Here is a 27052-nt window from a genome sequence, read left to right as displayed (position 1 = left end):
AGGTACCGGCCCAGCATCCGATCTTCAGGATCCATTGCGGCACCTTCGTCATCTTACTCGTCCTGAAACGTATCTTCGATCTCTTCCTCATCCTCGTCGAGTTCAACTTCTGCGATGTTCTCGCAGGATAAGCCACAACAGCGTTTGCACATCGAGGAGCACTTCAGTCCACGTACTGCTGTGCATCCTGCGGTGCCGCATCTTTCGTCATCGTCACGAGAAACAAGCCTGATAAGGTTTTATTCCAGCCCCACTGCCGGCCGTTGTGGCCGAGCGGTTCTAGGCGCTTCAGTCTGGGCCCCCGCGATCGCTACGGTCGCAAGTACGAATCCTGCCTCGGGCATGGACGTGTGTGATGTCCTTAGGATACTTAGGTTTAAGTAGTTCTAAGTTCTAGGGGACTGATGACCTCAGATGTTAAGTCCCATAGTGCTCAGAGCCATTTGAACCATTTTGAACCAGCGCCACTGTCATGAATCAGTTTTCTTTCCAGCCAAGATTACACCTGATGGCAGGCTCGCAATGAGTGCCACCTTGCAGTGCCAGATGTTGGCGGTAGCCTTTCGAGTTTGACAGATTTTCTCGGGGTAGACTTTACAAAAAGCTCCTACTTGAGCTCGTCCAAAGTTGCAGTGTTAACATTAGCCGTTCTGCTGGCTGTGCTACTACATCTTGAGACACTGAGGGTTTAACAAATTCAGCAGTTTGCCCTTTGAGGTGTGGCTGTTGCTCTATAAGGTTTAGTAATTTCCTTTTTCCTTTGTCAAAAAAAAAGAGGATGTGCTATCACATTATGTGAAGCCATGGTTGAAAAGACAAATTCCAGAATCGAAACTGAAAGAATTACTGGAGTACCACGTTCCTGCTGATTTCCCACTTCCCGGTTTATGGAAGTACAAGCAGTTCTAGTTGTTTCCTCTGCCCATTAGGAGAACATGCACATCAATGTCCTCGCTCACGATTGCCACACCGTCAGACTCAGCGACTTGGAAAATGACTGTTCCCATAATTAATTAATCCGAATCTTCTTCTGCCTGTAGGGACTGAATACCTCCATCCTCAAATTTCCATATGACCATCACAATCAAACGCTTCTCGTTGCCCTCATTTGCGAGAAACTTCTCCTGTGCGACTGCAGCATTTGTATCTTCAACAAAAATATCTGATGAAGAACCCGGCGTCTTTAAGAGATGATCTTTCAGAAGACGTTGCTCCACTGTTTACTCCACTGTTTACTGACATAAGCACATTACATCTTGGAAAAGGTGGAGGTTTTACAGCCAATCATTCAGTTTGTCACTGTCTGCTGCATTTCAAACTCTGCGTTGAAGCTCTTAAATCCACATGTAGCTCGCTTGTTCCTCATGACATACCACAGTATCCTTCAATTTTTTGACAAACATCCTATAAGGATGCCATTCCTGAAGTCCACTTTGTCGGCACTGAACCTGAAAACCCACGTCCGTGAGTTAAATCACCTTTCGCTTTCATTGTCTTCATTGAAGTTTGCTCTGTTGTCATATCAGACCATATACTACACAAAAATTTATCACTTAGCCTAATTGTGAAGTAGCCTTCAGTTGTAAATTTGTTGAAATCAGCAGTATCCATTCAGTCTTCCAGTGTGAGCAGATCTTGAAATTAGAGGTGAGCACTTTTAGCATGCTGGCAATGACCAGCAGCATGAAAGTATGGGGCATTTTCTTAATGTGTTTCAATGCAGATTCCATTTTCCAGTACGCTCAGCCTCAGCGAACTGTTTTGTGAGTGTAACCATGTGATAATATTGCACCCATAATTTGGCTTTCAGATGTATGAACGCTTAATAGTGCCTTAAACTGTAAAACTAGATACTTTTGTAACATGAAATTTCATCCTCATCCTCTACAACTTTGATAACTTGACATTTTTCACTTGGAGTAGTCGGCTTTGAGTCTCTAAGACGACGTTTTAACCAAGTCGGTCAAAATGACCGAGCTTTGACAACAGATTGCGCCCAAATGACTGCACCAATTTTGACATGTAAGTAGGTCATTCGAAGCAAAATTTAATGCTCAATGGGATGCATAGTTTCCGAGTAGTAGGCGAAAATCTAAAAAGAAAGTGCCAAAATTTCGTGGTCTTGTTGCCACAAAAAGTAGTCCCGAGGGTTTTGAAGGCCGAATACTTGGGTTCTAAATACCCTAAACTACATACACAAGATATTTTTTTTTTTTTTTTTTTTTTTTCAAGGGGCCTGTTCTGTGACGCAGTTACCGTGTGTCATTCCGAATTACAATGCAATGCATGCGACCCCTGAAGCCTTTCCTTGTCGATTCCGAGCGGCGATGTGTCTTATGTTTCCGTCTGCCACCGATAAGAATACTGCGTGATTTCAACGCTAGGTGTCGCGGTTCTAACCTCCATTGCAGAGGCAGAGAAATAAGGGGTGAAATGTGGGTAAGAAGGGCTGTGACGATGTTGCCATCGTGTGACACGCTCTAACAATACCACCACTTGCAAAGGAGATTAGAAATTAGATTTATAATGTTGCTCACGCAGCATATGTTCGCTTTATCGGGCAACAACAAAACTATTGACTGTGGATGGTATCGTCAGAATCGAAATAATGAGGTCACTGTAAATAAGTCATTAATTTGGCACTTGTCTTGAATGGATTTCCACGTAGATTTCGTCGAAGTCGTTATGGCTCATCTTGTCGATTCTAGGGTGATTCCATTTTGGCGGCTAGAAGGTCCGGATCTGTATTTTAGCAATATTTGAGGACCTAACAAATGCGTTTGTCAGGAAATTCTTAATGATCAAACAATCCCAGATTGGAACAATGGCATGGTAGAAATAATGTTCACGATCCAAATTTTTAATAAACTTCTTGTAAATTCACATATACTTCTTAATTGTTACATCATCAAGAAAACAGTTTTGTATCAATCTTCACATATTTAATTTACACTTTAACCAAACACAAGACTTGACTGTTCTTTTACAAAGCGAAATAACAACATAACTTCTGCAAAGTGAAACAAAGACTGCTCTGTGCGCATTCACACCAAAACGGTTACAAGTAAGTCAAAGATAATGACAGTCTCACAGAAATGAATACACACACAAGAACCACATCACTGTAATATATCGATACATCGGAGTAACTATACATTAATAAAACCAAATGTGAATATTGTCACAAAAATATGTCTGTTACTTCGCAGAAAAGTAGTTCGATATTGCTGGTATCGATAACTGGGGTTGGAGTGCCGTAATGGTCACGTAAATAAAGAACTATTACAACGCCCATAGTGGCGTTGGGAAGAATTGTGGTGAACATGTGACATCATTAACCCACCTTAAAGCTCACATAAACGTCTGAGCTGTGGTGTTCTCTTTTTTCAAATTTGAAGTGTCACTGAGTCCTAGGGTGACTTCGCAGGGCGCCACGCTTTTGCACCACTAAAGAGGAAGGTGTAGGCACCTTTGAGTCAAATTTCAAACTTAGGCCTCGGAATGAGATTTCGAAAATGTTATTGTTATTGTGGTCTTCAGTCCTGAGATTGGTTTCATGGAGCTCTCCATGCTATCCTATCTTGTGCAAGCTTCTTCATCTCCCAGTACATACTGCAACCTACATCCTTCTGAATCTGCTTAGTGTATTAATCTCTTGGTCTCCCTCTACGATTTTTACCCTCCACGCTGCCCTCAAATGCTAAATTTGTGATCCCTTGATGCCTCAGAACATGTCCTACCAACCGGAGCCTTCTTCTTGTCACGTTGTGCCACAAACTCCTCTTCTCCCCAATTCTATTCAGTACTAACTCATTAGTTATCTGATCTACCCATCCAATCTTCAGCATTCTTCTGTAGCACCACATTTCGAAAGCTTCTATTCTCTTCTTGTACAAACTATTTATCGTCCATGTTTAACTTCCATACATGGCTACACTCCATACAAATACTTTCAGAAACGACTTCCTGACACTTTAATCTATACTCGGTGTTAACAAATTTCTCTTCTTCAGAAACGCTTTCCTTCCCATTGCCAGTCTACATTTTATATCTTCTCTACTTCGACCATCATCAGTTATTTTGCTCCCCAAATAGCAAAACTCCTTTACTACTTTAAGTGTCTCGTTTCCTAATCTAGTTCCCTCAGCATCACCCGACTTAATTCGACTACATTACATTATCCTCGTTTTGCTTTTGTTGATGTTCATCTTATATCCTCCTTTCAAGACACTGTCCATTCCGTTCAACTGCTCTTCCAAGTCCTTTGCTGTCTCTGACAGAATTACCATGTCATTGGCGAACCTCAAAGTTTTTATTTCTTCTCCATGGATTTCAATACCTACTCCGAATTTTTCTTTTGTTTCCTTTACTGCTTGCTCAATATACAGATTGAATAACATCGGGGAGAGGCTACAACCCTGTCTCAATCCCTTTCCAACCACTGCTTCCCTTTCATGCCCCTCGACTCTTATAACTGCCATTTGGTTTCTGTACAAATTGTAAATAGCCTTTCGCTCCCTGTATTTTACCCCTGCCACCTTTAGAATTTGAAAGAGAGTATTCCAGTCAACATTGTCTTTCTCTAAGTCTATAAATGCTAGAAGCGTAGGTTTGCCTTTCTTTAATCTTTCGTCTAAGGTGAGTCGTAAGGTCAGTATTGCCTCACGTGTTCCAATATTTCTACGGAATCCAAACTGATCTTCCCGGAGGTCGGCTTCTACCAGTTTTTCCATTCGTCTGTAAAGAACTCGTGTTAGTATTTTGCAGCTGTGACTTATTAAACTGATAGTTCGGTAATTTTCACATCTGTCAACACCTGCTCTCTCTGGGATTGGAATTTCGAAAAAGTGATCTTTAAAAAGTGATCCTTTAATTTTGTTGTGCAGTGTATTTGGAAGAAGGAAGGTTAGTGTTTACGTCCCATGGACGTCGAAATCATTAGAGACGGAAGACTAGCTCGGTGTAAGGGGGGTAGGACGTCAAACAGGCCGACTTCGAGAAGCAGAGGCACCACAGGACATTTTAATTTGAACTGTCTATACTTTTATAAATAAATTCATAAAACTTTGTCAGCATGACAAGGAAGAATTCAGGATTCACACTCATAGCAGCGGAAGTTCAAAAACACGAAAAATAATATTTTTTAAATGTGAAATTTCATAATTTTTTTCACTTAATGTTGGCTGCATTTGTTGCTATGCATACACTTTTCTTCATAAGTAAGAGAGATTCTTCGATGAATTTTGCACAGCCTACAAACCATACTTACAGGTGTATGAAACTCTAGAATTTATTTAATCTATGGAAAAATGAACGGTCTGTTAAGTTTAAAACTTCGTGTTTAGAGAAAACTCGAATTTTATAGTTAATTATCTCAATTTTTACCACAGTTTTTAGCAGATTTGGGAAATTCTAGAGTTTCATACGCATGTAAGTATGGTTTGTATGCAGTGCAAAATTCATCGAAGAATCTCTCTTACTTATGAAGAAAAGTGTATGTATAGCAACAAATGCAGCCAACATTAAGTGAAGAAAATGATGAAATTTCACATTTAAAAAATATTATTTTTTCGTGTTTTTGAACTTCCACTGCTATGAGTGTGAATCCTGAATCCTTCCTGGTCATGCTGACAAAGTTTTAAGAATTTATTTGTAAAAGTATAGACAGTTCAAATTAAAATGTCCTGTGGTGCCTCTCCTTCTCGAAGTCGGCCTGTTTGACGTCCTACCCCCCTTAAACCGAGCTAGTCTTCCGTCTTAATGATTTCGACGTCCATGGGACGTAAACACTAACCTTCCTTCTTCCAAATACAGTGCACAACAAAATTTAAGAATCACTTTTTAAAGATCAGTTTTTCGAAAATCCAACTCCAAAGAAAATGGCTCTGAGCACTATGGGACTTAACAGCTGTGGTCATCAGTCCCCTAGAACTTAGAACTACTTAAACCTAACTAACCTAAGGACATCACACACATCCATGCCCGAGGCAGGATTCGAACCTGCGACCGTAGCAGTCGCGCGGTTCCCGACTGCGCGCCTAGAACCGCGAGACCACCGCGGCCGGCAACTCCAAAGAAAGCAGGTGTTGACAGATGTGAAAATTAGCGAACTATCAGTTTAATAAGTCGCAGCTGCAAAATACTAACACGAATTCTTTACAGACGAATGGAAAAACTGGTAGAAGCCGAGCTCGGGGAAGATCAGTTTGGATTCCTTAGAAATATTGGAACACGTGAGGCAATACTGACCTTACGACTTATCTTAGAAGAAAGATTAAGGAAAGGCAAACCTACGTTTCCAGCATTTATAGATTTTTATGAATTTATTTGTAAAAGTATAGACAGTGTAAATTAAAATGTCCTGTAGTGCCTCTCCTGCTCCAAGTCGGCCCATTTCACGTCCTACCCCCCTTTAGGGAGGATGGAGAAAGAAATGGGCCGCGTTGTTTGAAAGGGAACCATCCCGGCATTTGCCGTAAGTGATTTAGGGGAATCGCGGAAAACCTAAATCTGAATGGCCGGACAGGGATTTGAACCATCATAGTGTATTTGGGCGGTTGGTGAGGGGCAGGGCGGGGCTGGGAGGGAGGGGGGGGACAGCAATATCTGTGGCTCCCCTCAGAACAGAGCCTGGATGCCGCTGTACCTTCCAACACAGGCTCAGGAGAAGTGTGTAGTAGTGTGTTTGTGTAGCGTGCCGGTAGGGGCGCTGCGGTGCGCGGAGCCTCCAGAGGCGCGCAGCGGCAGCGGCAGCGGCAGCGGCTAGTGGGCAGTCAGTTGTGGGACGGCCGTCGCTGTGGCAGTCCAGGCCATGGCGCTGCTGCTGGCGCTCCTGCTGTTGCTGCTGCGCGTGGGTCCCGCCCACGCCGCCGCCGTGCGTCTCGCCGCCGCTCACCGCGAAGACAACATTGCGCTCGCCTGCAGCCTCGCTTGCCCACTACAGGTGAGTCGTCTCCATATTTCTGATGTGAATAATTTGCACTGCTAGTTCCAGATGTAGTACACAGTGACAGTAGCTCATACAACCTAGACAGTGTTTACTCTGTTCTCACCTTCCTGGTAACAAATTTCCGTGTACTTCGCTCACATAACTGAGAATAATTCTCACTTGCACTGCATTGTATTTTTGAAAGAATTGAAAAAATATCCTGCGTTCGTGCGTAAGTGAGATTACCTATGATACCAGCAGCTATAACCATTGTCACTCACGCTAACTCCAGTTTATTTCACATTAGGAGGTAGTTAATAAATTCGAACTTCGTATATTGTTCAAAGTGACACAACTTCGGGAGCCTACGGTTAGAAGCGTCATTCTAGAAAGTACGCAATACGCTGGAAGTCGGCTAATATTGTTGTATCAATGTCGTCTAAATTCCAGACGAAAGAATCATCGTTGCCTGAGACAAATGACTCATATAGTCATCTTTGTTCTTTTACAGGGATCACTGTATGAGGTCAAGGACAACAGTTTGCAGCGTAAACATAAAGAACTGTGTTTCTTAGGTCAGTTACAGTTGTTTTACGAAATAACCCCCAGTCAGATCAATGTAATTTGTCCAATTTTTTCTAGCGTGGAGGTTCCAAGCCGGACGTTCGATTCTGGAATGTTCGCCATTTTCATTGGTCCAAAAGTCTTAGTCGGTATTATTTACTTACATTGTCACTATACAAACTCAGATCGCCACAGTGCTATTTGTCTTATTAAAATTGTTATTTCTTAGGTACCTATGATATAAAACAAGTATTGTATGTAGAAAACCCTAGTCCGATGTAAGAGACGTCCCGATGGCGATAATTAGATCTGATTAAACAAATAAATACATAAAAAATAAAAATAAAACGTTTGTAAGTCACAACTTTGTTTAGAGGTGGCACGAGGTGTATGTCATAGATGGCCAGATCTGGGGAGCAGGGTAGATACTCCAACAATTCGCACTCCATATGCCGCGGTTACAGCGTAGCGAAAGCACCTGCTTGAGCAGTGTGACTTCTTTTTAATTTTGCAATCCATACATTTTTTCACATATTCTTTCCTTAATTTCCTCAATAAATCTGCATATTATTCACCACTTATACTTTCACCCTTTGCAGTGGTAGCATTCAACATCTGTAGCACTCGTCCTGCACTGATGTGTCTCACAGTTAACTTTTCGTGCGAAATGTAATGTACTCTTTCTTCTCAAATGTCACTATGTTCAGCTATTTCGTGCATCTTTCGTCTTCGATCGTACGATACCTTATCGTGTCCTTTCTCAAAGTTTTCATCTGTGGAAGAAGTTTTGGTATGTCTTCGGCATCTTTGAGAGACTTAAGAACTTGCTGAACTCCGAAGTCCATTTCTTGATTGTTGAAAATAAAGTAGCAGTCTCTTTATAACCATCCATCAATCTTAATGCAGTTCCGTTGGTTATAAAGCAACAGACCTAAGGAATTATTAGCATGCACGTATTTACACATTGCTGCTTTAAACAGGCATATAAAAAAACTGTTCCATAGATCTAGTTGACACTGCACTTAGATTATTGCGTAACATCGACCGTTCAATAAACTTATAAGAGAAGACTACGCTTTACTCAACTGACCATTTCAAGTTCAACCAAATCAAGATATAGTTGAAGAAAGGACACCGCTGGATATAATCTCCGTAACGGTACTTATTGAAAAAAAGGACAGTGCTGGATACAATCTGTGCAACAATACTCATTGTTACTACCTCTCATACAACAGCTGACAATGAAAATCGAGAGTCATTTTTATGTTAACTTTGTCGCATTGACTTGTAATCAACTGTTTAAAAAAGTGTTCGAAAACTGATAAAAAATTTTTCGACGTTTTATTTGTGTTCTGGTTTGGCTCCGTGTATATGAACTACTGTTATGACTGTTACCGAATATTTTTATTATTATTAAAATTCTAGGTATCTGTGGCATGTTAAATGTGGATGTGACATAAGTTTTTTTTAGGGGATGGAGGGGGAGGGAGGGGGAGGGTAGGAGGGGGTAGGTTCCACAGACTCTTACTGTTCCTCCCTGCCGCTTCCCCCGCCCCCCCCCTAAAAAATGTAACTTACCGTCATTGGGTACCGGGGGGGGGGGGGGGGGGCGTGGGGAGGAACAGCAAAGGGACCAACACACGAGCGCAGCGATTCGTCGCATGGGCGACTGATCGCTTCGTAGTTCGGACGTGTGTGGCAAATCTCGGATGGAGGTCACTGATCACCGATTTGATCGCATGGACATCCCAGGCGATCTGATCGATAGCATGTGATTCGTGCTTGCAGTATTGCTGCCTGGCGGGTTAGGAGCGATGTGTGGCAATATGGCCGCAACTCGTTTCTCTGATTATGAAGCGTGGATGTGCAATTCTGATTCGTTTCGCTTTGCCAACATTGAGTAAGAACTTTACATTAGAATTTATAATTATTCGGGGATCACGAACTACTACAACTAATGAAGTGGAGGCTGGAGCTGCCATTTATATTGAGAAGTAATAGTACACCCTCCGATTTTCCAGTGGTTATCATTTGAAGCTTGTGCTATAGAAGTAGAATTGATGGGAAGCTCATAGTGATAGTCGCGATACGGTGGACTCCATAGGGTGATCTGGAGTTATTTATGAAAAAATTACAGCGTTATTAAAATTTTTAACTTCTAAACAGGCTATAATGTTAAAAGGTCATTTTAATTTAAATGTTAAGGGCAAATCTATTACAAAGCTATACTCAAGCAACTTATCAGTTCATATAATCTAACTCTCCCTCATGCAATTTATAACAAGAGTAATGGTAATCAGTGGGAATGCTGTTGACAACGTCTCTATAGACACGTCGAGATTGCAAACAAATTGTGTAAATACTTGCAGTTAAACTATAAGACTAATAAATAAAAAAAGAATCGAGGACTAATAAAGGAAAACAGATTATATTACCACACTGGAAAGATTGACACAATCCAGTTGGTATCAGTGAAACATTAAATATATATTCTTTAAAGTAAACCACAGTTCCCAAGAAGAGTGTTCCAAAAAAAGTTTAACAAATTACAGTTCCAGATCCTTTACTTATTTTTTGCAACTATTCGTAGGGATACGGAGATCAACTGCAACAGCTGCTAAAAGCAGTTCATTTTCCACTGCAGAACTTGACCCCACCGTACTGCTCGCAATACAGGTTGAGATTGTTCGGCAAATCGCCCGTGTATGGCGCGGTGGAGTCGAGAGATCGATCGCAGCGATATCGCATTCGACGTATCGCTGTCACATGTCGCTCATGTGTGGGGTCCTTAACAGAATGCACCCCCCCCCCCCCTCTTGCCATCCTCCCTTCCCCCCTCCTAGACAGAACCCTGGATCCGCACCTACCTGCAACGATGTCAATACTTGATGTACTTGACATTAGTACTGAATTTCTATTTCGCTCTTTGCACATCGTAAATTGCGTGCTCTTCTTTTAGACTGCAGATATGTTGCAGTACACACTCGACTCTGTCTGACACTTGACATTTCATTGTAACTAACTTCAACTTGCTATCAGATATAAATTCTGCTTGGGGACCGCTGTTGCGGAGGGTAATGAAGAGCCTTTATTTCGAAAGTTTCGCCTTCGCACAGCGAAATAAGTTCAAAACACTCTTAGTGACTCTATACAGCTGGTCAATATTTCTCCCCAGAACATGAGATATCATCTCAACTATCAGAAACAGTGTGCGTACTCCACATGCAGGCTCATTCCGAGTACCCGCTCGAGACGCGTTGAAGTAATTACAAATGATTAGGAGAGGGCTGACGCAGCGTGCTGACGCGTAGACCCCTCCGTGGAAAGCACGCACTCTCCCACAGTCTTCATCTGCCACACACAAGTCCACCACATTTAATCAATTACTTAACGGCATTGTACACACTGTAACTGTCCTGTAGCTGTAATGAGTTGCCGTTTGCGAAAAAACAGAGAGCATAAACTGAACACTACTTTTATATAAAATTATCACTTTCGCTGGTGGCTGTATACTAAAGCGAAGATGGAGCTTTGAAACATACGGACATTGCGAATAACGGAAAACATAAGAATACAAGAAGGCCACAACACGATCGTAGGCGTAGCAGAGGAGACAAAGTGGAATCTCTCGATACGATATGAATATCGATGAGAAACTGTGGATGACTGAGGCTATTTCCTGGTGTCGCTCCTTGTGAGCCTTCACGCCTGTTCCGTGCCAGGGTGAAATACTCGTCCTCAAGACGGTCGCAAGACAGTTCGGCGAATCTCTTCCACGATGTCTCATGCCTAAAGTTTGGAGCTGAAAAGTTACTTACTGTCCCCTTTTAAATGCCACCGATGTCTTTATCTTTCTGTACTATATTGAAAACGACATATCGTACGGCACTGTCAAAACACTTTATTAGTGGAAGTAAAGAAACTTACCCTGAAATATAAATAACGGAACGAACAACTCTACATTGATACTTCGCATGCTACCGTAAGGCCGTGGTGGATAGTGTATGGTGTAAAAGAGTAATTTTACTACTTTTTGTCCTATTTCTTGGATAGTGTGGCAGAAGAAAGGATGACCATACCCCTCTGCATAAGCCAGAGTTTCTGTAATTTTATTGTTATTGTCGTCAAGAAAGGGGACATACATTCTAGGAAGTAATAAGTTCCTTGCCTGGGACTAGAATGCCGACTACCATAAATTTGAGAATAAGGTTCTCCGTGGTGCGTAGCGTCTTTCTTATAGCGTGTCGTAATGCTGTTAGTTTAACTTTTCTGTGACGATAAAAACCCATGGCAAACCGTTCAGTTCTTCTTTGCATTTTCTTTGTGCCTCCGTTTAATCTACATGGTAAAGGCTTCAGATCTATTAACAACATTAAAGAAGACTCCGACCACTTTTGTGGGTGAATTATATCTCCTTATGGTTCTTACAATAGGTTTCGCGCTGTCATCTGCCTGCAACAGTGTATTTAATTACATTACGGGCAAGATTTGGAGCACGTTATAAATATGTGAATCACAATTATACTAACGTGGCAGACGCATTTTAATACTCCTGTTTGAGCTGACGAAAAGAAAACCAACTAATATATACTAAATACAGGCGTACACTGGACAAAATAGCTCCTACGAACCATTAGATGACTCGAGAAAGGTCTAAATCATGATCAAAATAATTAGGGGATCAGCCAAGATATCCTGTTATATCAAAGGAACATATTGTATATGTGAGATTCTCACTCTGCAGCGGAGTGTGCGCTGATATTAAACTTCCTGACAGATTAAAATTGTGTGCCGGACCGAGTTCGAGTCTCGGTCTGGCACAAAGTTTTAATCTGTCAGGAAGTCCAGATACTTATGTCAGGAAGTCTTGGAGTCCAGATACTTATTACAACCATTACAACAATAAAAATAACTCGAGTTGCGACATAGTGGTAGTAAGGTTCTCCAGCGTTCCAGGAATTGTTTATTCTATATTATTATAAATCCATTCCAGTGACGGACCACAAATGTTTCTCAATCAGGATATTAATTTCGGTCAAAGATGAGCATCTACATATCTGAGTAAATCCAGTTCACTACACAATTCGTGTGAGTGCATATTTTTGTAGTATAGTCACGTTAATTGGCCATCCAAGTAATTTTGTGACGAAGTTTTTTTGGCTAATTAATTTGACTGTACCATCAAAATACACAATGACACGAATTGTGAAGCACACTGCATTTACTCAGATCTGAAGAGAGTCATCGTTGACCGAAATTAATAATCTGATTGATAAACATTTGCGGTCCATGACTGGCATTATAATAACATAAAATAACAACAATAATGGTAAGAACTGCTACTACTTCTACTACTACTACTACTACTACTACGACGACGACGACGACGACGACCACGACGACCACGACGACGACGACGGCTACGACCACACGAAGAAAAAAAAAACATTACATTTACCAAGCAGGTCAATTTTCAGGTACTCTAAGCTTACAGATTACTAAGACTCGGTGTTATTGTTCACTTCGGTACAACTAGAGATGGTGCTATGTGTTAATAACACAATATATCGCAATCAGTGGCATAATGAGGCAGTAGTATAAAAAAAGTTGCTTAGACATAACATGAGAAAGGGAATGTGTTAAGAATGTCCCTAAAGTGTAATTTCACTACTATGGACTAGTCATCTGAAAACAGGTGTTATTACAATAAGACAAGAATAGAGCCGTTCGTGAGTAACTCTGCTTAGAGACGATCGTGAACTTTCACACACAAATGGTCAAAACAGACAGCAGCAATAGAACGCAGAATGTCAGCGCTAGACTGCTCGTAGTCGTCTTCGTGAAAATGGCTTCTACTTACTTCGAGCGATGGTGAATCTCCTGCTGATAGAACGATAAGATACTGCCCGTCTACATCGAGTGACAGAACTTCTTCAAATATTATGCTGACAGTCTCACGGTCTTCCTAGAAATAAGTGTTGACGGGAGCGCAGACATACTGATCTTCAAAAATTCTTATTTATATTCTCGAAGGTATAGGGATGGAATCGATCAACATTAAATTTTTACATTTGTGCTGTTGTCTGGTGCAATCGTAGTTTCTTTCCTTTTTTTTTTAGATGCAGATGTTCATCATCACAAAAGGTAGCAATGGTAAGGAAAAAATATAAATGAATGTGCGGGATAGGAACCTAGAGCCGACGACTTCTCTTTGTTTCTTGTATGTTTGTTTGTTTTTTTGTTTGTTTTGCACGAAATTAGAACCGCACTTCGTTCAGTGTTAGTCTACCGTGTATTTTATATCCTTACAAAATATAAACTGAAGTTTATAAGTAATGAAAATTAGTTGATTGCGTAACATCTGCGCTTTCAGGTAACCAAAGCGCTTGCTTCTGATGCAAGTATAGTTTACACTCACGAACATAAAAATGTATATAAATATTGTTGTTATTGTTTACTCATTAGAATGTTCTTCATCATGATCAAAAGCAAGAGTTTCCTGTTATTATTAAGAAGTACTAAAGTTGCTTGTGAATAACAGAAACGTATCTTATATAAGCTCGACAAAGTGTTGAAGCGATGTTTGATATATTTTCGTTTTGTGTTTTCTTAATTTCATCTTTTTTGTGTAAATTTGCTTTTTCTATAGCTTTATGAAATACCTGTATTATATATTTTTTTATTTTTGCTACAACACCCCTTTGTTTCACGTAACAAATCAACAATTTTCGAATATAACCTGAATTAAACATTGAGATTTTCAATTTACCTTTTTCAAGTAACAGACAGCAAGATAACTATGTGGAACATAAATGTTCCTTAGGTTACATGGCCCTTTATATATCCTCACTCAGTTTCTAGAAGGCTCACCGCTTCCGGTCTCTAGGGGAATCTAGTACGACACTGATCGCATACACATACAAAGCGATCGAAACGAGGTAATGCCCGATAGGTGTGCAGCATATCTAACGTACAGGTAACGCGGTTACGAACTTAACTGACCAAAACTACCAGGAAAACTACAGCAGTCTACGGGTACTTACGACGGTTTACCGAAGTCCACGGTAGTTTTACAACTCTACACGGAGCACAAGCTGTGTCTGGGGAAGGAAATCTGCTGTGTTCTTTTCAAAGGAACTATGGTGACATTTGCATCAAGCGATTTTGCAAACCACAGAAAACCTAAATCTGAATAGCGGGACGGAGATTTTAGCCGCCTCCCTTCCAAATGCGAGTCCATTTTCTTAGCTATGAGCAGCCTCATTCGGTTGTCGTCACAGAGTTCAGCATGTTACAAGCCGAGAGTATCAGTTCAATGTCGCGGTCAGCGTGCTGCCCGGCCTTGTACACGTATCTGGGGATTCCACGGGCACACGAACTGTAGCTAGGTCAGCACCTCACTGCTGTTCCACGATGGAGTTTAACAGCAAAATGTTCCTCAGTTACTCATCGATTCCGTTCACTCGGATATGTGCAAGCGTGAATAAGCGATGGTTACTGCTGTGAGCACACATCTTATTGCGCAATAAGAATTATTGTTGGGGAAAATTAAAGCTGAAAGTTCCACGTACGACACGATAATTAGAGAGGGAGCACCATCTTGGATAATATAAGGATCAGGAAGAATATCAGTGATGGAGAGGCTAAATCTAGATACCGGGCATGCATTTGCACTTGGCTGTTCCCAGTCCAATCTCTTAATCTCTGTGCCATCTCATTCGATACTTATAATAACTTGCCCTGTTTCTGAGCAACACACTGTTACATATATCATGTGTCGTTAAGACGTACCGCAGACATTAAGATTATTAGAGACCAAAACCTCGCTCGGATGGAAAGTATGAAAGTGTTGGCGGACTATTTAGGGAACCAGGCTGGCATCCGTCACAAATAATTTGTGGAACCAACAAAAATTTTATTAAATGAGAATTGTCGGATGGAGATTTCAGCTTTTATTATCACTTACACGAGACCAGTGCCTTAAATAATGTGCATCCTCACTCGGTCTATATCTTATGCGATATTAGGAAACGTAACCTCATACGTATGAGATCTGGCAGAAGTATAACTTTAGCGTGTCATCAGGTGAAATATATTCCGTAATCCTCTGTTGTAACCGTTGTGTTTGCAAGATATACACATAGATAATCAGTCTTCATCCTTACTGCTCGTACCTGCGGAACACTTGAGCAAATCAGTCTTAAGTCCTGTTGGTCCGCGCTGAATGCCAATCAGTCGAAATGTGTAATCACGTGATATGACACAGTAGTTAAGACATCAGACTTGTTTGCACGAGACGCCGAATCCAAACACCCGTTTGGCGATTCTGATGCAAGTTTCGTAGTTCCCCCAAATAATTCGAAGTAATGCCAGGAGGGTTCCTTCAGCTGGTCACCGAAGATTCTCTCCTTTTTCTTCCCGCTTCCCTCTCCATCAGAGCAGTGCTTCGGCTCTAATAACGTTAATATTGTCAAGGTGTTAATCATTAACATGTCTTTCTTCCCGGCTTCACTGAAGAGAGAAAAGAACTTCAATATTTTGGTGCAACTGAATGTTGTTGAGATAGTGACTTGTTCTATGTAACCCTAGCAGTTAACTTCGGGAAAGCACACGAAACGTCAATTTGCAGGAGGTTTTCCTACTAAAGGATGAAAATCTGTGATTCTTCGTGTTATGCTATGTATCAGTGAGAGTTAGGTAAACAGATGTGGCAATGATTTTTAAAAAGACGAGACCTAATTAAGATATTGAAGAATTAACGTTACTTGTACAGTGTCAGTCTGCCTCCATAGCTGAGTGGTTAGCGTAGATGACTGCTATGTGGAGGACTCGGGTTCGATTCCCAGTACTGACAAGGATTTTTACTTGGTTAGAGGACTGATATGGGATGCGCTCAGCCTCGTGATGCCAGATGAGGAGCTACTTGACCGAATAGTAGCGGCTCAGCGGTCTTGAGAGTTTGAAAACGGCCGGAAGAGCGGTGTGCTGACCACATGCCCCTCCATACCACAACTACATTATGCAAAAATAATGTTCAAATGTGTGTGAAATCTTATGGGACTTAACTGCTAAGGTCATCAGTCCCTAAGCTTACACAGTACTTAACCTAAATTATCCTATGGACAAACACACACACCCATGCCCGAGGGAGGACTCGAACCTCCGCCGGGACCAGCCGCACAATCCATGACTGCAGCGCCTTAGACCACTCGCTACATTATGCCGCAAGGCAGAAGATGTTGCGGAGGCTGGTACACATTCCTTGGGCCTTCGAGGCCTGGTGAGGAGCTCTCATTATTATCCAGCGTAAGCCTATCATTACTGTCTACAAGCTACAATTTTTTCATTACGCATTTGGAAATGAGCATCTCTCAAAAAGCTGTCTTCCTTTCCTTACTTTCCCTTTCTTAGTTTCACTAGCTAATGTCTTGTGACACTGCTTAGGTACCAGTCCGGTATTCACCTAGTAGGATGCGGGAAACCACCTAAAAGCCACATCCAGGCTGGCCGGCACACCGACCCTCACCTTTAACCCGCCGGGAGGCTTCGATCTGGGGCCGGCCCACCCCCCCTGTCCCGGAAGCGGCGCTTTAACACCCGCGTCTATCCGGGCGGTTCACCATCTTCATCGTACCCTGCGATGAAGAAAATTATTTTTTGGATTAGTGCAAAACCAAGCGTTCACGTCCGGCAACATCCTAGAAGAAATTTAAAGAATACAGCTCTCCAGCTGCTAGTGTGAGACAATGTGGCAATCACCTCAAGGACAGCAGAGCTGATCGTCTGAAGTAGCAGAGAGCGCATGCGTAAGTCTGCTCCATTTTGCCGTGCCTACGATGCCAAGTCGACGCGCAGACGCTCCACAACATATGGAGTGATAAGGTATCAGTCTGACCCCAGGTCTCGAACTGTCACCCGCTTCTTTGGCACTTACACACAAAATCGCACGGCAACGTACACTCGCTGCCCTCGTTAACTTACGTGTTTGCCGCATGCACAAATGATGATTACAGATTGTACTTTTAGCAAAATCAGAAGCCAAGTGGACCATAATGTGAAGGTCAGAGACCTAACAAGGTAGCAGATGATCCTGTTTCTCTTTTGGACCTGGAAATCACACTGCCCTTCCAATGCATCGGCCTCAAAGTAAATACTGCACAAAATGTAGTATGTAAAATTAGCGTTTGTGAAGTTGTAAGAACGAGAAACAATGACCCCACTCAATGCAAATTCGGAAGGTAAGTAGAATAGTGAACGAGCAGTAAGGAGTTAAGACGGAAGGCCTGCGTATGGCCTGTGCAGTGACCTGACCTATGTTGCCATTGTACCGGCAAGCTCAGTGACGATCCAAAGGATGCCTGTATGTCCCCTTGAAGTCAAAATGTATGTTATAAGGCTCCCTTAGTCTGAGAGGTTCTTGTAAGTCGTCGATTTTATAAAATATGATGCAGAACATGAGTAGAATAAATAGGTCATAGGCCTTTTCACGGAACCATTCTGGATTTTGTTCAACACTCACTCGTGACTGACTCTAGATCCTCTCACTGAAAGGCGTGTACCAGCGGTCGACTCTACCAGTTAAGCAACCGGCAATACAATAACGTGTGATGTATTACCTATCACCCAGGCGCAGCGAACATGTCTGAATCCAATTTTGTTTGACCCTTCAACGAGAGAGCTATCTGAACGAATAAGATATCACACAATTTGTGATTAATTTAGTGGAAAAATGTTTTATGTGATCTCCCGCGGTTTTAAAAAGAAAAGTTCAATATATTAAAATAGTTGCGTAGGGCGTTTGAATACGACCGCCGTACCACCGCGAGAAACAGGAAAAGCATCACCGCCAGACAGAGGAAAGCATGAATACGCGCGCCGCCCCACAGCGAGGGAAATGCAATTCACAGCGCCAGCGTGAACGTGTTAAAGTGATCGACGAAATCCCGAATCACGATGGCCGCGCAGGACTTTGAGCTCCGCTTCTTTCGCATATGAGTCCACTGCGAACCCTCGCTCTTGTTCTCCCGGTGGAGTTCGTTGCGTGTTTATATAGCGCCCTTGTGCCGAAAACAAACCTACCCGAGGTCGCGCAGATGATCCATGAAACTTTCATTTTCTGCGGCCGTTCCTCCTTGAAGAGTATCGTAGACAGAGAATAATACTGAAGGATAGCTTTCATAAGTTGCCTTTTAACTCATGCTTCCTTAGAAAGCTACAGATGAAGAAGAGTCCGGCATTTCTTTCCTGACCGTACCCTTGCCAATCCACTTCCCATAAGAGACGTGGGGTCACTCCGTTTAGTATAATATAGTGATTTATTCATCCAGGGATAATTCTACAATTATATATAACTTGTAAGCTAAATAAAAGGAAAAGCAAGTGATACATACAGACATAGAAATACACTACTGGCCATTAAAATTGCTACACCAAGAACAAATGCAGATGATAAACGGGTATTCATTAGACAAATTTATTATACTAGAACTTACATGTGATTACATTTTCACGCAATTTGGGTGCATAGATCCTGAGAAATCAGCACCCAGAACAACCACCTCTGGCTCAAACAGAGCTTGGATGGCGTGTACAGGTACAGCTGCCCATGCAGCTTCAACACGATACCACAGTTCATCAGGAGTAGTGGCTGGCGTATTGTGACGAGCCCGTTGCTCGGCCACCATTGACCAGACGTTTTCAATTGGTGAGAGATCTGGAGAATGTGTTGGCCAGGGAAGCAGTCGAACATTTTCTGTATCCAGAAAGGCCCGTACATGACCTGCTGAAATGTAGGATTTCGCAGGGATCGAATAAAGGGTACAGCCACGCGTCGTAACACATCTGAAATGTAACGTCCACTGTTCAAAGTGCCGTCAATGCGAACAAGAGGTGACCGAGACGTGTAACCAATAGCACCCCATACCATCACGCTGGGTGATACGCCAGTATGGCGATGACGAATACACGCTTCCAATGTGCGTTCACCGCGTTGTCACCAAACACGGATGCGACCATCATGATGCTGTAAATAGAACCTGTATTCATCCGGAAAAATGACGTTTTTAAATTTCGCGTCTGTAGCACATCATCTTCGTGGTGTAGCAATTTTAATGGCCAGTAGTGTATATACAGATAACGTTGTCTGGGCGAGGTCTATGAAGCACCTCTGCTGGGAGGATACACAGATGTGTTTAATGAGCATAGGGGAGATGGTCAGCCCTGTCCTTGTTGAAGAAACCATCCCCGGAATAATTTAGGAAAACCATAGAATACCTAAACCAGAATAACAGGACACAGCATGAATATCTGTTTTCCATAATCCGAGACTATTTTTCACTGAGTTTCTCAACATTTATCACTGCACACGCCGCACACACTTTCAGACGTCTTCAGGACTACAACCAAGCAGCCTTGCGCTTGTTACATCTCCATATCTTCCCTTATACCTGTCTGAAAAACTGATTCAGAATCCCCCTTTTCCGAGTGTGGTGTTAAGCTCACAAAGACGGTGAGGTATTAATATAGTGCAGTACAGGTCTTTGGTTTATGATTTTCCTGTAAAAAAAAATGAGAACGATTGTTGTAATGTGACATGGAGATTATTTTCTTTAGTAGTGCAATACGCATCATTTAGGGGTACTTTTTTACTGCCTTTTTATATGAATGTAATTTAGCTATTTATAAGGGTCGATCAAACAGTTTCCGTTCGAACGTCGCACTTAACCACTTGTCTACAAGTCGGCGCTTATATACTCGTATCGGCCTCGCGCTGAATTGCATATACGTTGCATCAATGTCCTCAAACGGGGACATCTTGATCGCTCCTTGTATTTTATTTCCTACGGTAATTTATTACACAATTTCAGTCTCTGATAGAAAATGCTAGTTAGAGTTTTTCACTTCGTTTTTCCTTTAAACGTTATAAACAATAACGTCAACGTATCTTTTGCTGCACATATGAATGTTATGGCTTATGACTGATGCTACACACAGAAAGTGTTGTCACCCTTTATTTCTCCTTTCACAAAGTGAGTTCGTTAACTAATGTTATGCAAATGTACGGTAATGTCTCCAAAGTTTTCTTCAGAGACAAACTCTATGTAAATACAGGATCGTGTGTGAATAATGCTCTCCCGCAGTTGTTTTTTATTCATTTCTTTTTTTACAATAATAATTCTTTGCTGATTCCAGCCTGTTGTAAGCTACTTTGCATCGTTGTGTGTCAATTTCGCGATTTGGTTTATCAAGCAGCTACTTATGTGGCCTCATGAAGTTGAGTGGATCCCGTTCCAGAACTGTAGTGGTCACAGGAAATCGAGCCTCGACAGGTGCCAGCAATGCTTGCCGGTACCCTACGGAGGGTGTTACTTTCATTTTATTCAGCCCGATGATCCTGTTTGATTGGAACAATTGTATTTTTGAACATAAAGTTTGAACTACTTTCCCCCCTGGTTGCTACACCTCTAAAAATTAATCAGTAACAACTTTGGGCAAAATTTCCAAAGGTTGTCTTGCTTCCCAACGTCGCGTTTCCGAGTGACTGGGGAGCCTGGATGTCGGATGCGGCAGGGACAAAGCTGGCGCTACGCGACAACGCCTCTCGCCTGCTTCTTTGTCAGCCAGCTCCTATGCAAATGTACCAATACAGTCACACTGACACTGCCGGAGGTGTATTTCCTGTGACATGTTTACACGCCCAGCTGCCAAACATTCACAACGACTGCCGTTCATTTGCTCATTCTTCCAGATAGAAATAAAGTCTGGTTAATTGTATCTCTCACTTTGATTTATGACGTTGAAAATAGAATTTCAAGCTGTTTCTAAGGTATTTATTATTTCTCGGTCCCGGTTAGAAGTTGACAGCTTCCATTAGACTTCATCAGGATAACGCAGGATTCAGAAATATGACAATAATCAGGAAAGAAGGTTCCATATCACCATAACTATAACCCAAAGAGCGTAGAGAAAGCTTTATGACCCATAAATTGTGAAAGAAGAACCAAGTATAACCGTTAACGCGAAATTCGTGAACCACCCCCTGTTTGTTGATGATATTCTATTGTTTGATAATGGTGCAGGTAAACGTCAGTAATTAACTGAAGTTATGATAAATTTAACTTGAATAAAACGGAAAACAGCTGTTAACTGATGACTGATTCACACGACCGGTTTCGCTGCGTTGAAGCAGCATCTTGAGGTGTTAAGTAGTGTAACATAGATTAGCACACAGAGACGTCCACAACGTTCGTAGCAACAGAATCCAAGAGGGGAAGTAGTGAACAAATAGTAACCGGCAGATCATCGGGGCGAATAGTGCAGGGAATGAGGCACAATAACAAACTGTTCGGAACCGAATGAAAGTCATTCCACGATTAAGCTCACAATACCAGCCGTTGCCGGCCGGTCGCCGTGTCATCCTCTGCATCTACATCTACATGTTTATTCTGCAATTCACAATTACGTGCCTGGCAGAGGTTTCATCGAACCTCCTTCAAGCTATTTCTCTACCGTTCCATTCTCGAACATTGCGGGGGGAAAGCGATCACTTAAACCTTCCCGTGCGAGCTTTTATTTTTCTTATTTTATTATGATGATCATTTCTCCCTATGTAGGTGGGCATCAATAAATTGTTTTCACACTCTGAGAAGAAAATAGGTGATTTAAATTTCATGAGAAGATCTTTCCGCGCCCAGGAACACCTTTGTTTTAATAATTGGCACCTCAACTCGCGTATCATATCAGTGACACTCTCTCCTCTATTTCGCGATAGTACAAGAAGAGCTGCCCTTCTTTGAACTTTTTCGATATCCCCGTCAGTACTGTCTGATACGGTTCCCACACCGCATAGCAGTACTCCATAAGAGGACGGATAAGCGTAGTGTAAGCAGTCTCTTTAGCAGACCTGTCGCATTGTCTAAGTGTTCTGCCAATAAATCGCAGCCCTTCGTATGCTTTCCCCACAACAATATCTATGTGATTGTTCAAATTTAAATTATTCATAATTGTAATCCCTAAGTATTTAGTTGAGTTTACAGCCCTTATATTTGTGTTATTTATCGTGTAACAGAAATTTAGCGGATTCCTTTCGTTACTCATGTGGATGATTTCACACATTTCATTATTCGCACCGTACAGATACGTTATCAAAATCATTTTATTATTGGTTTTGATCATCTGATGACTTTAATAGGCGGTAAATGACAGCATCACCTGCAAATAATACTAAGAGGGCTTCTCAGTTTGCCTTATGAATCGTTTATATTGATCGGGAACAGCAGATAGTTCTATAACACTTCCTTGGGAAACTACGAAAGGTGATCTTTCTGACAGGAAATCACGAATCCAGTCACACAACTGAGACGATAGTCCATAGGCACGCAATTCGGTTACAAGCAGCTTATGAGAAAATCTTATGGTTCAAATGGCTCTGAGCACTATGGGACTTAACATCTATGGTCATCAGTCCCCTAGAACTTAGAACTACTTAAACCTAACTAACCTAAGGACAGCACACAACACCCAGCCATCACGAGGCAGAGAAAATCCCTGACCCCGCCGGGAATCGAACCCGGGAACCCGGGCGTGGGAAGCAAGAACGCTACCGCACGACCACGAGATGCGGGCGAGATAATCTTAAAACATGGAAACAAATTATAAATAAATGTCGTGTGACTAGGGCCTCCCGTCGGATAGACCGTTCGCCGGGTGCAAGTCTTTCGATTTGACGCCACTTCGGCAACTTGCGCGTCGATGGTGATGAAATGATGATGATTAGTACAACCCAACACCCAGTCTCTGAGACGAGAAAATTTCTGACCCAGCCGGGAATCGAACCCGGACCCATGGGATTACCATTCTGTCGCGCTGACCGCTTTCTTTTATTATTTTTTTATTTTCTCATTTTGTTCGTTTTCATTCATTGCATCTGCTCAGGACGGACGTCGTAAGATATCCGTTTAAGTTCGTCGTTGATCCATTAACTCAGTTTTTTTTTATTACAGAGGGCAGCTAACCCTCTGACCGAACACGGTGAGCTACCGCGACGGCGTCCACTCAGCTACCGGGGGCGGACTGTAATGGAGGTGAACTGATATGTAGATTCTCAGTGCAGTTCAGTAGAGCGCTCAGTGTCTCCAATCGCAAACAGGACGATACGGATTGTGTACACCGTGACAGTTGTTAACATGCACCAAGGGCCTTTCCGAATTTAGACCGTGCGGACGTAGTCACTTTACTGCAAGAATGGCTGTGTGCACGGTAAGCTACCGGCCGGATTGGCATACAACTCAGCGACGTATTCCGAAAATTTAACCGCTTTCGTGACACCCAAAACGTAGAAGATCTGCCTCTTAGTGGTGAACAACACCAGCTGATGATCGCTGCTAACAAATTGTGGTTCGTAAGCGCCCGGAGGAGAATGCGACAGAACTGTGTGCTTCCATGTTGGAGGCAACTGGGACGACTGTGTTGGCCCGCAGAAAGAGGAACCGTCTCCCCAGGAGCACACACGAGCACTGCGGCCTTTTGTCGTCCTCTACTGTCGAGACTGGTGGAGGAAGAGAACGTCCTAGCACAAGAACTCCTTACCAGTCTTCTGGCAAGCACAGGAGCTCGTTGTAGAGCATGCATTGCCGTCCCTGATGATCAAACACGATATTAAGAACCATGTCCCGCCTTCTGTAATGTCCAGGGGACCATCATAAATCGCGGTGACTTTAGTGTAATTATTGTCTTTGAATAAAAGCGCCATTTCTGTTCGTCTCTTTGCGCGTTTCTTTAATTTACCTTCTCTACTATACTGTAGCAGTTCTTTCTATGTATGGTCCAACTTTCATCGAGCTTTGTTACTTGGCAGTGACGCATCATGCGAAAATTACTTTCGTGGCTTCAAATGGCTCTGAGCACTATGGGACTCAACTGCTGAGGTCATTAGTCCCCTAGAACTTAGAACTAGTTAAACCTAACTAACCTAAGGACATCACAAACATCCATGCCCGAGGCAGGATTCGAACCTGCGACCGTAGCGGTCTTGCGGTTCCAGACTGCAGCGCCTTTAACCGCACGGCCACTTCGGCCGGCTACTTTCGTCCTTAAGTTTTTCACACCTGCGTAGTTTCATGAGACTTAGTCTTTCATTCCCCTTGAATCTAAGCTCACGCACATAGACAGAGAGGCAGGTGGTGCAGAACATTTTTGAACAGTTTATTTTTAAAAAATGGTTCAAATGGCTCTGAGCACTATGGGACTCAACTGCTGTGGTCATTAGTCCCCTAGAACTTAGAACTACTTAAACCTAACTAACCTAAGGACATCACAAACATCCATGCCCGAGGCAGGATTCGATCCTGCGACCGTAGCAGTCGCACGGTTCCGGACTGCGCGCCTAGAACCGCGAGACCACCGCGGCCGGCAGTTTACTTACATCGCACTTTTATTCTCTGAATACATTTGATGTAATTTCCCAATAATCGCTAGTTAAATTTCTCAGTCTGTTGATAAACAAAAGGGATTAGTTTTCTTTGTTTAGTCGTGTGACGAGGGCCTCCCCTCGGGTAGACCGTTCGCCGGCTGCAGGTCTCTCGATTTAACGCCACTTCGGCGACTTGCGCGTCGATGGAGATGAAATGATGATGATTAGGACAACACAACACCCAGTCCCTGAGCGGAGAAAATCTCCGACCCAGCCGGGAATCGAATCCGGGCCCTTAGGATTGACATTCTGTCGCGCTGACCACTCTGCTACCGGGGGCGGACAAGGGATTAGTGCAGTATCCTTAATGAAGTAAACGGTGCTTTTTTTAAATAGCATTTTTTATCCTGGCTGCACAGACAAGGGAACCGAAGGATTTCCGAAACGTTGTGCCATGACGTGGTACCTCTGTGAATATTTTGTCCTCCAAAGTTGCAGCAAATTATTTCCGACCCTCGATTACCAACTCTTCTTACACCTCCAGAACTGACTCGCTTCTCAGAGTTTTCGAGACAGTGAAAGACCGATTCTGGAAAATTTGGAAATTCGTGGTAAGGTCTTATGAGACCAGACTGCTGAGTTCATCGGTCCCTAAGCTTACGCACTACTTAAACTAACTTACGCTAAGGACAACACACACACCCATGCCCGAGGGAGGCCTCGAACCTCCGACGGGGGAAGCTGCGCGGACCGTGACAAGGCGCCTCAGACCGCTCGGCTACCCCGAGCGGCAGATCGATTCTGCATGGACTAGAATGCCATCTGGCAGAAATATAAAAAGGGTAGAAGAAATTTCCGATTTCAGTATGAATGAGGTTCATTATAACGATTTTGTCTTCACATTTTGTGATTTTTTTTATCAAATAGACAAGGAAACTCATTGCCCTTCAGTGGGTCCGTCTACGTCTAAAAATAATATGGACCTCTCTCCAGAAAGACGGATATAGGACACACCCACTTCGCCGTATCATCACGGACTCATTGCTCCCAGAATGATATGAGTATGTCCTGCAGTCCATTCTGACCCATGCAGCCGTACCGAGAAAGATGACACCTCGGTTGGGACGGTGGACTCTTATTTGGAACAAACGGCGATAATATCCCAGTGCGGCCCTCTAAATTTCCTATGCTTTCTGTGTCACCTCAGGTATCTGCCGTGGTGGCTCTTGCATGCAAGACGACGGTAGATTAATTCTACCCTTAGGATACAAACAAGAAACTGTTTCATCTCTGATCTTTACATCGACGGTACGTTATAACCAACCCTACTCATCCTCTTCTTATACAGGATTGCTGGAATCCTTTAAGTTCTTCGTACTAAGATTTCTGCTTCCTGGTGTGTCTTTTCCCTATTTGTGTGTCGTACGCACGATTTTGTTTGAACCTTTTGTATAAACTATAATAAGAGAGACTACGTATCTTCGTTTAGGACGCTGAATTTGTCAATTCACGAAGCTGTTTTTCGTATCTGCCTAGTAGTCTGCTGAAATGAACGTTTTCCGAAAGCGTAAAATATATTTTGGAAATACATAGGTATCTCTAAAATAAAATAACATAGAAATAAAAGGTCGAATAGCTAAAGTATGTTTCACTCTCTAGAAGCGTGATGGTGGTACCGTGTATTATTTGTCAGTTTCCTTTTATTTCCGCTCATCTGCGAAACATTCACGATCACAAGGTCATTTGCAAAAAAGTTAGTGCTGATAAAAAGGCAAAAGATTTAGCTGTATCCAAATAAGATAATTGTGGGTTACGTAGTCCTTTCGACATTCCTTTGGCTTATCGCTAAACTGACAAAACAACATTCCGTTCGTAGGGAGCGTATTCTACGCTAGAGAAATCCTTTGCACTAGCACTAGCAAACGTCTGGTTCAAAAATGGTTCAAATGGCTCTGAGCACTATGGGACTTAACATCTTAGGTCATCAGTCCCCTAGAACTTAGAACTACTTAAACCTAACTAACCTAAGGACATCACACACACCCATGCCCGAGGCAGGATTCGAACCTGCGACAGTAGCAGTCCCGCGGTTCCGGACTGCAGCGCCAGAACCGCACAGCTGTGTTTACATTCCAAGTACAAAATCAGTA

The 27052-nt window shown here is 42.5% G+C and overlaps 1 protein-coding gene across 1 annotated transcript in view; it reads left to right on the top strand.

Annotated features, from left to right (window-relative positions):
• The first annotated feature begins 6791 nt into the window (after positions 1 to 6791).
• The window catches only part of LOC126248295 (proto-oncogene tyrosine-protein kinase ROS), a 587002-nt gene continuing 566741 nt past the window's right edge, over positions 6792 to 27052 (top strand). The window contains exon 1 of the mRNA XM_049949160.1: positions 6792 to 6943. Within this exon, the coding sequence (XP_049805117.1) occupies positions 6812 to 6943 (132 nt within the window). The 5' untranslated portion in view covers positions 6792 to 6811. The remainder of the gene's footprint in view (positions 6944 to 27052) is intronic.

The sequence above is a fragment of the Schistocerca nitens genome, chromosome 3 (genome assembly GCF_023898315.1).
Source record: "Schistocerca nitens isolate TAMUIC-IGC-003100 chromosome 3, iqSchNite1.1, whole genome shotgun sequence".
NCBI lineage: Eukaryota > Metazoa > Arthropoda > Insecta > Orthoptera > Acrididae > Schistocerca > Schistocerca nitens.
Note: the sequence above shows the minus strand (reverse complement) of the source record. Positions and strands in the feature narration are given on the sequence as shown.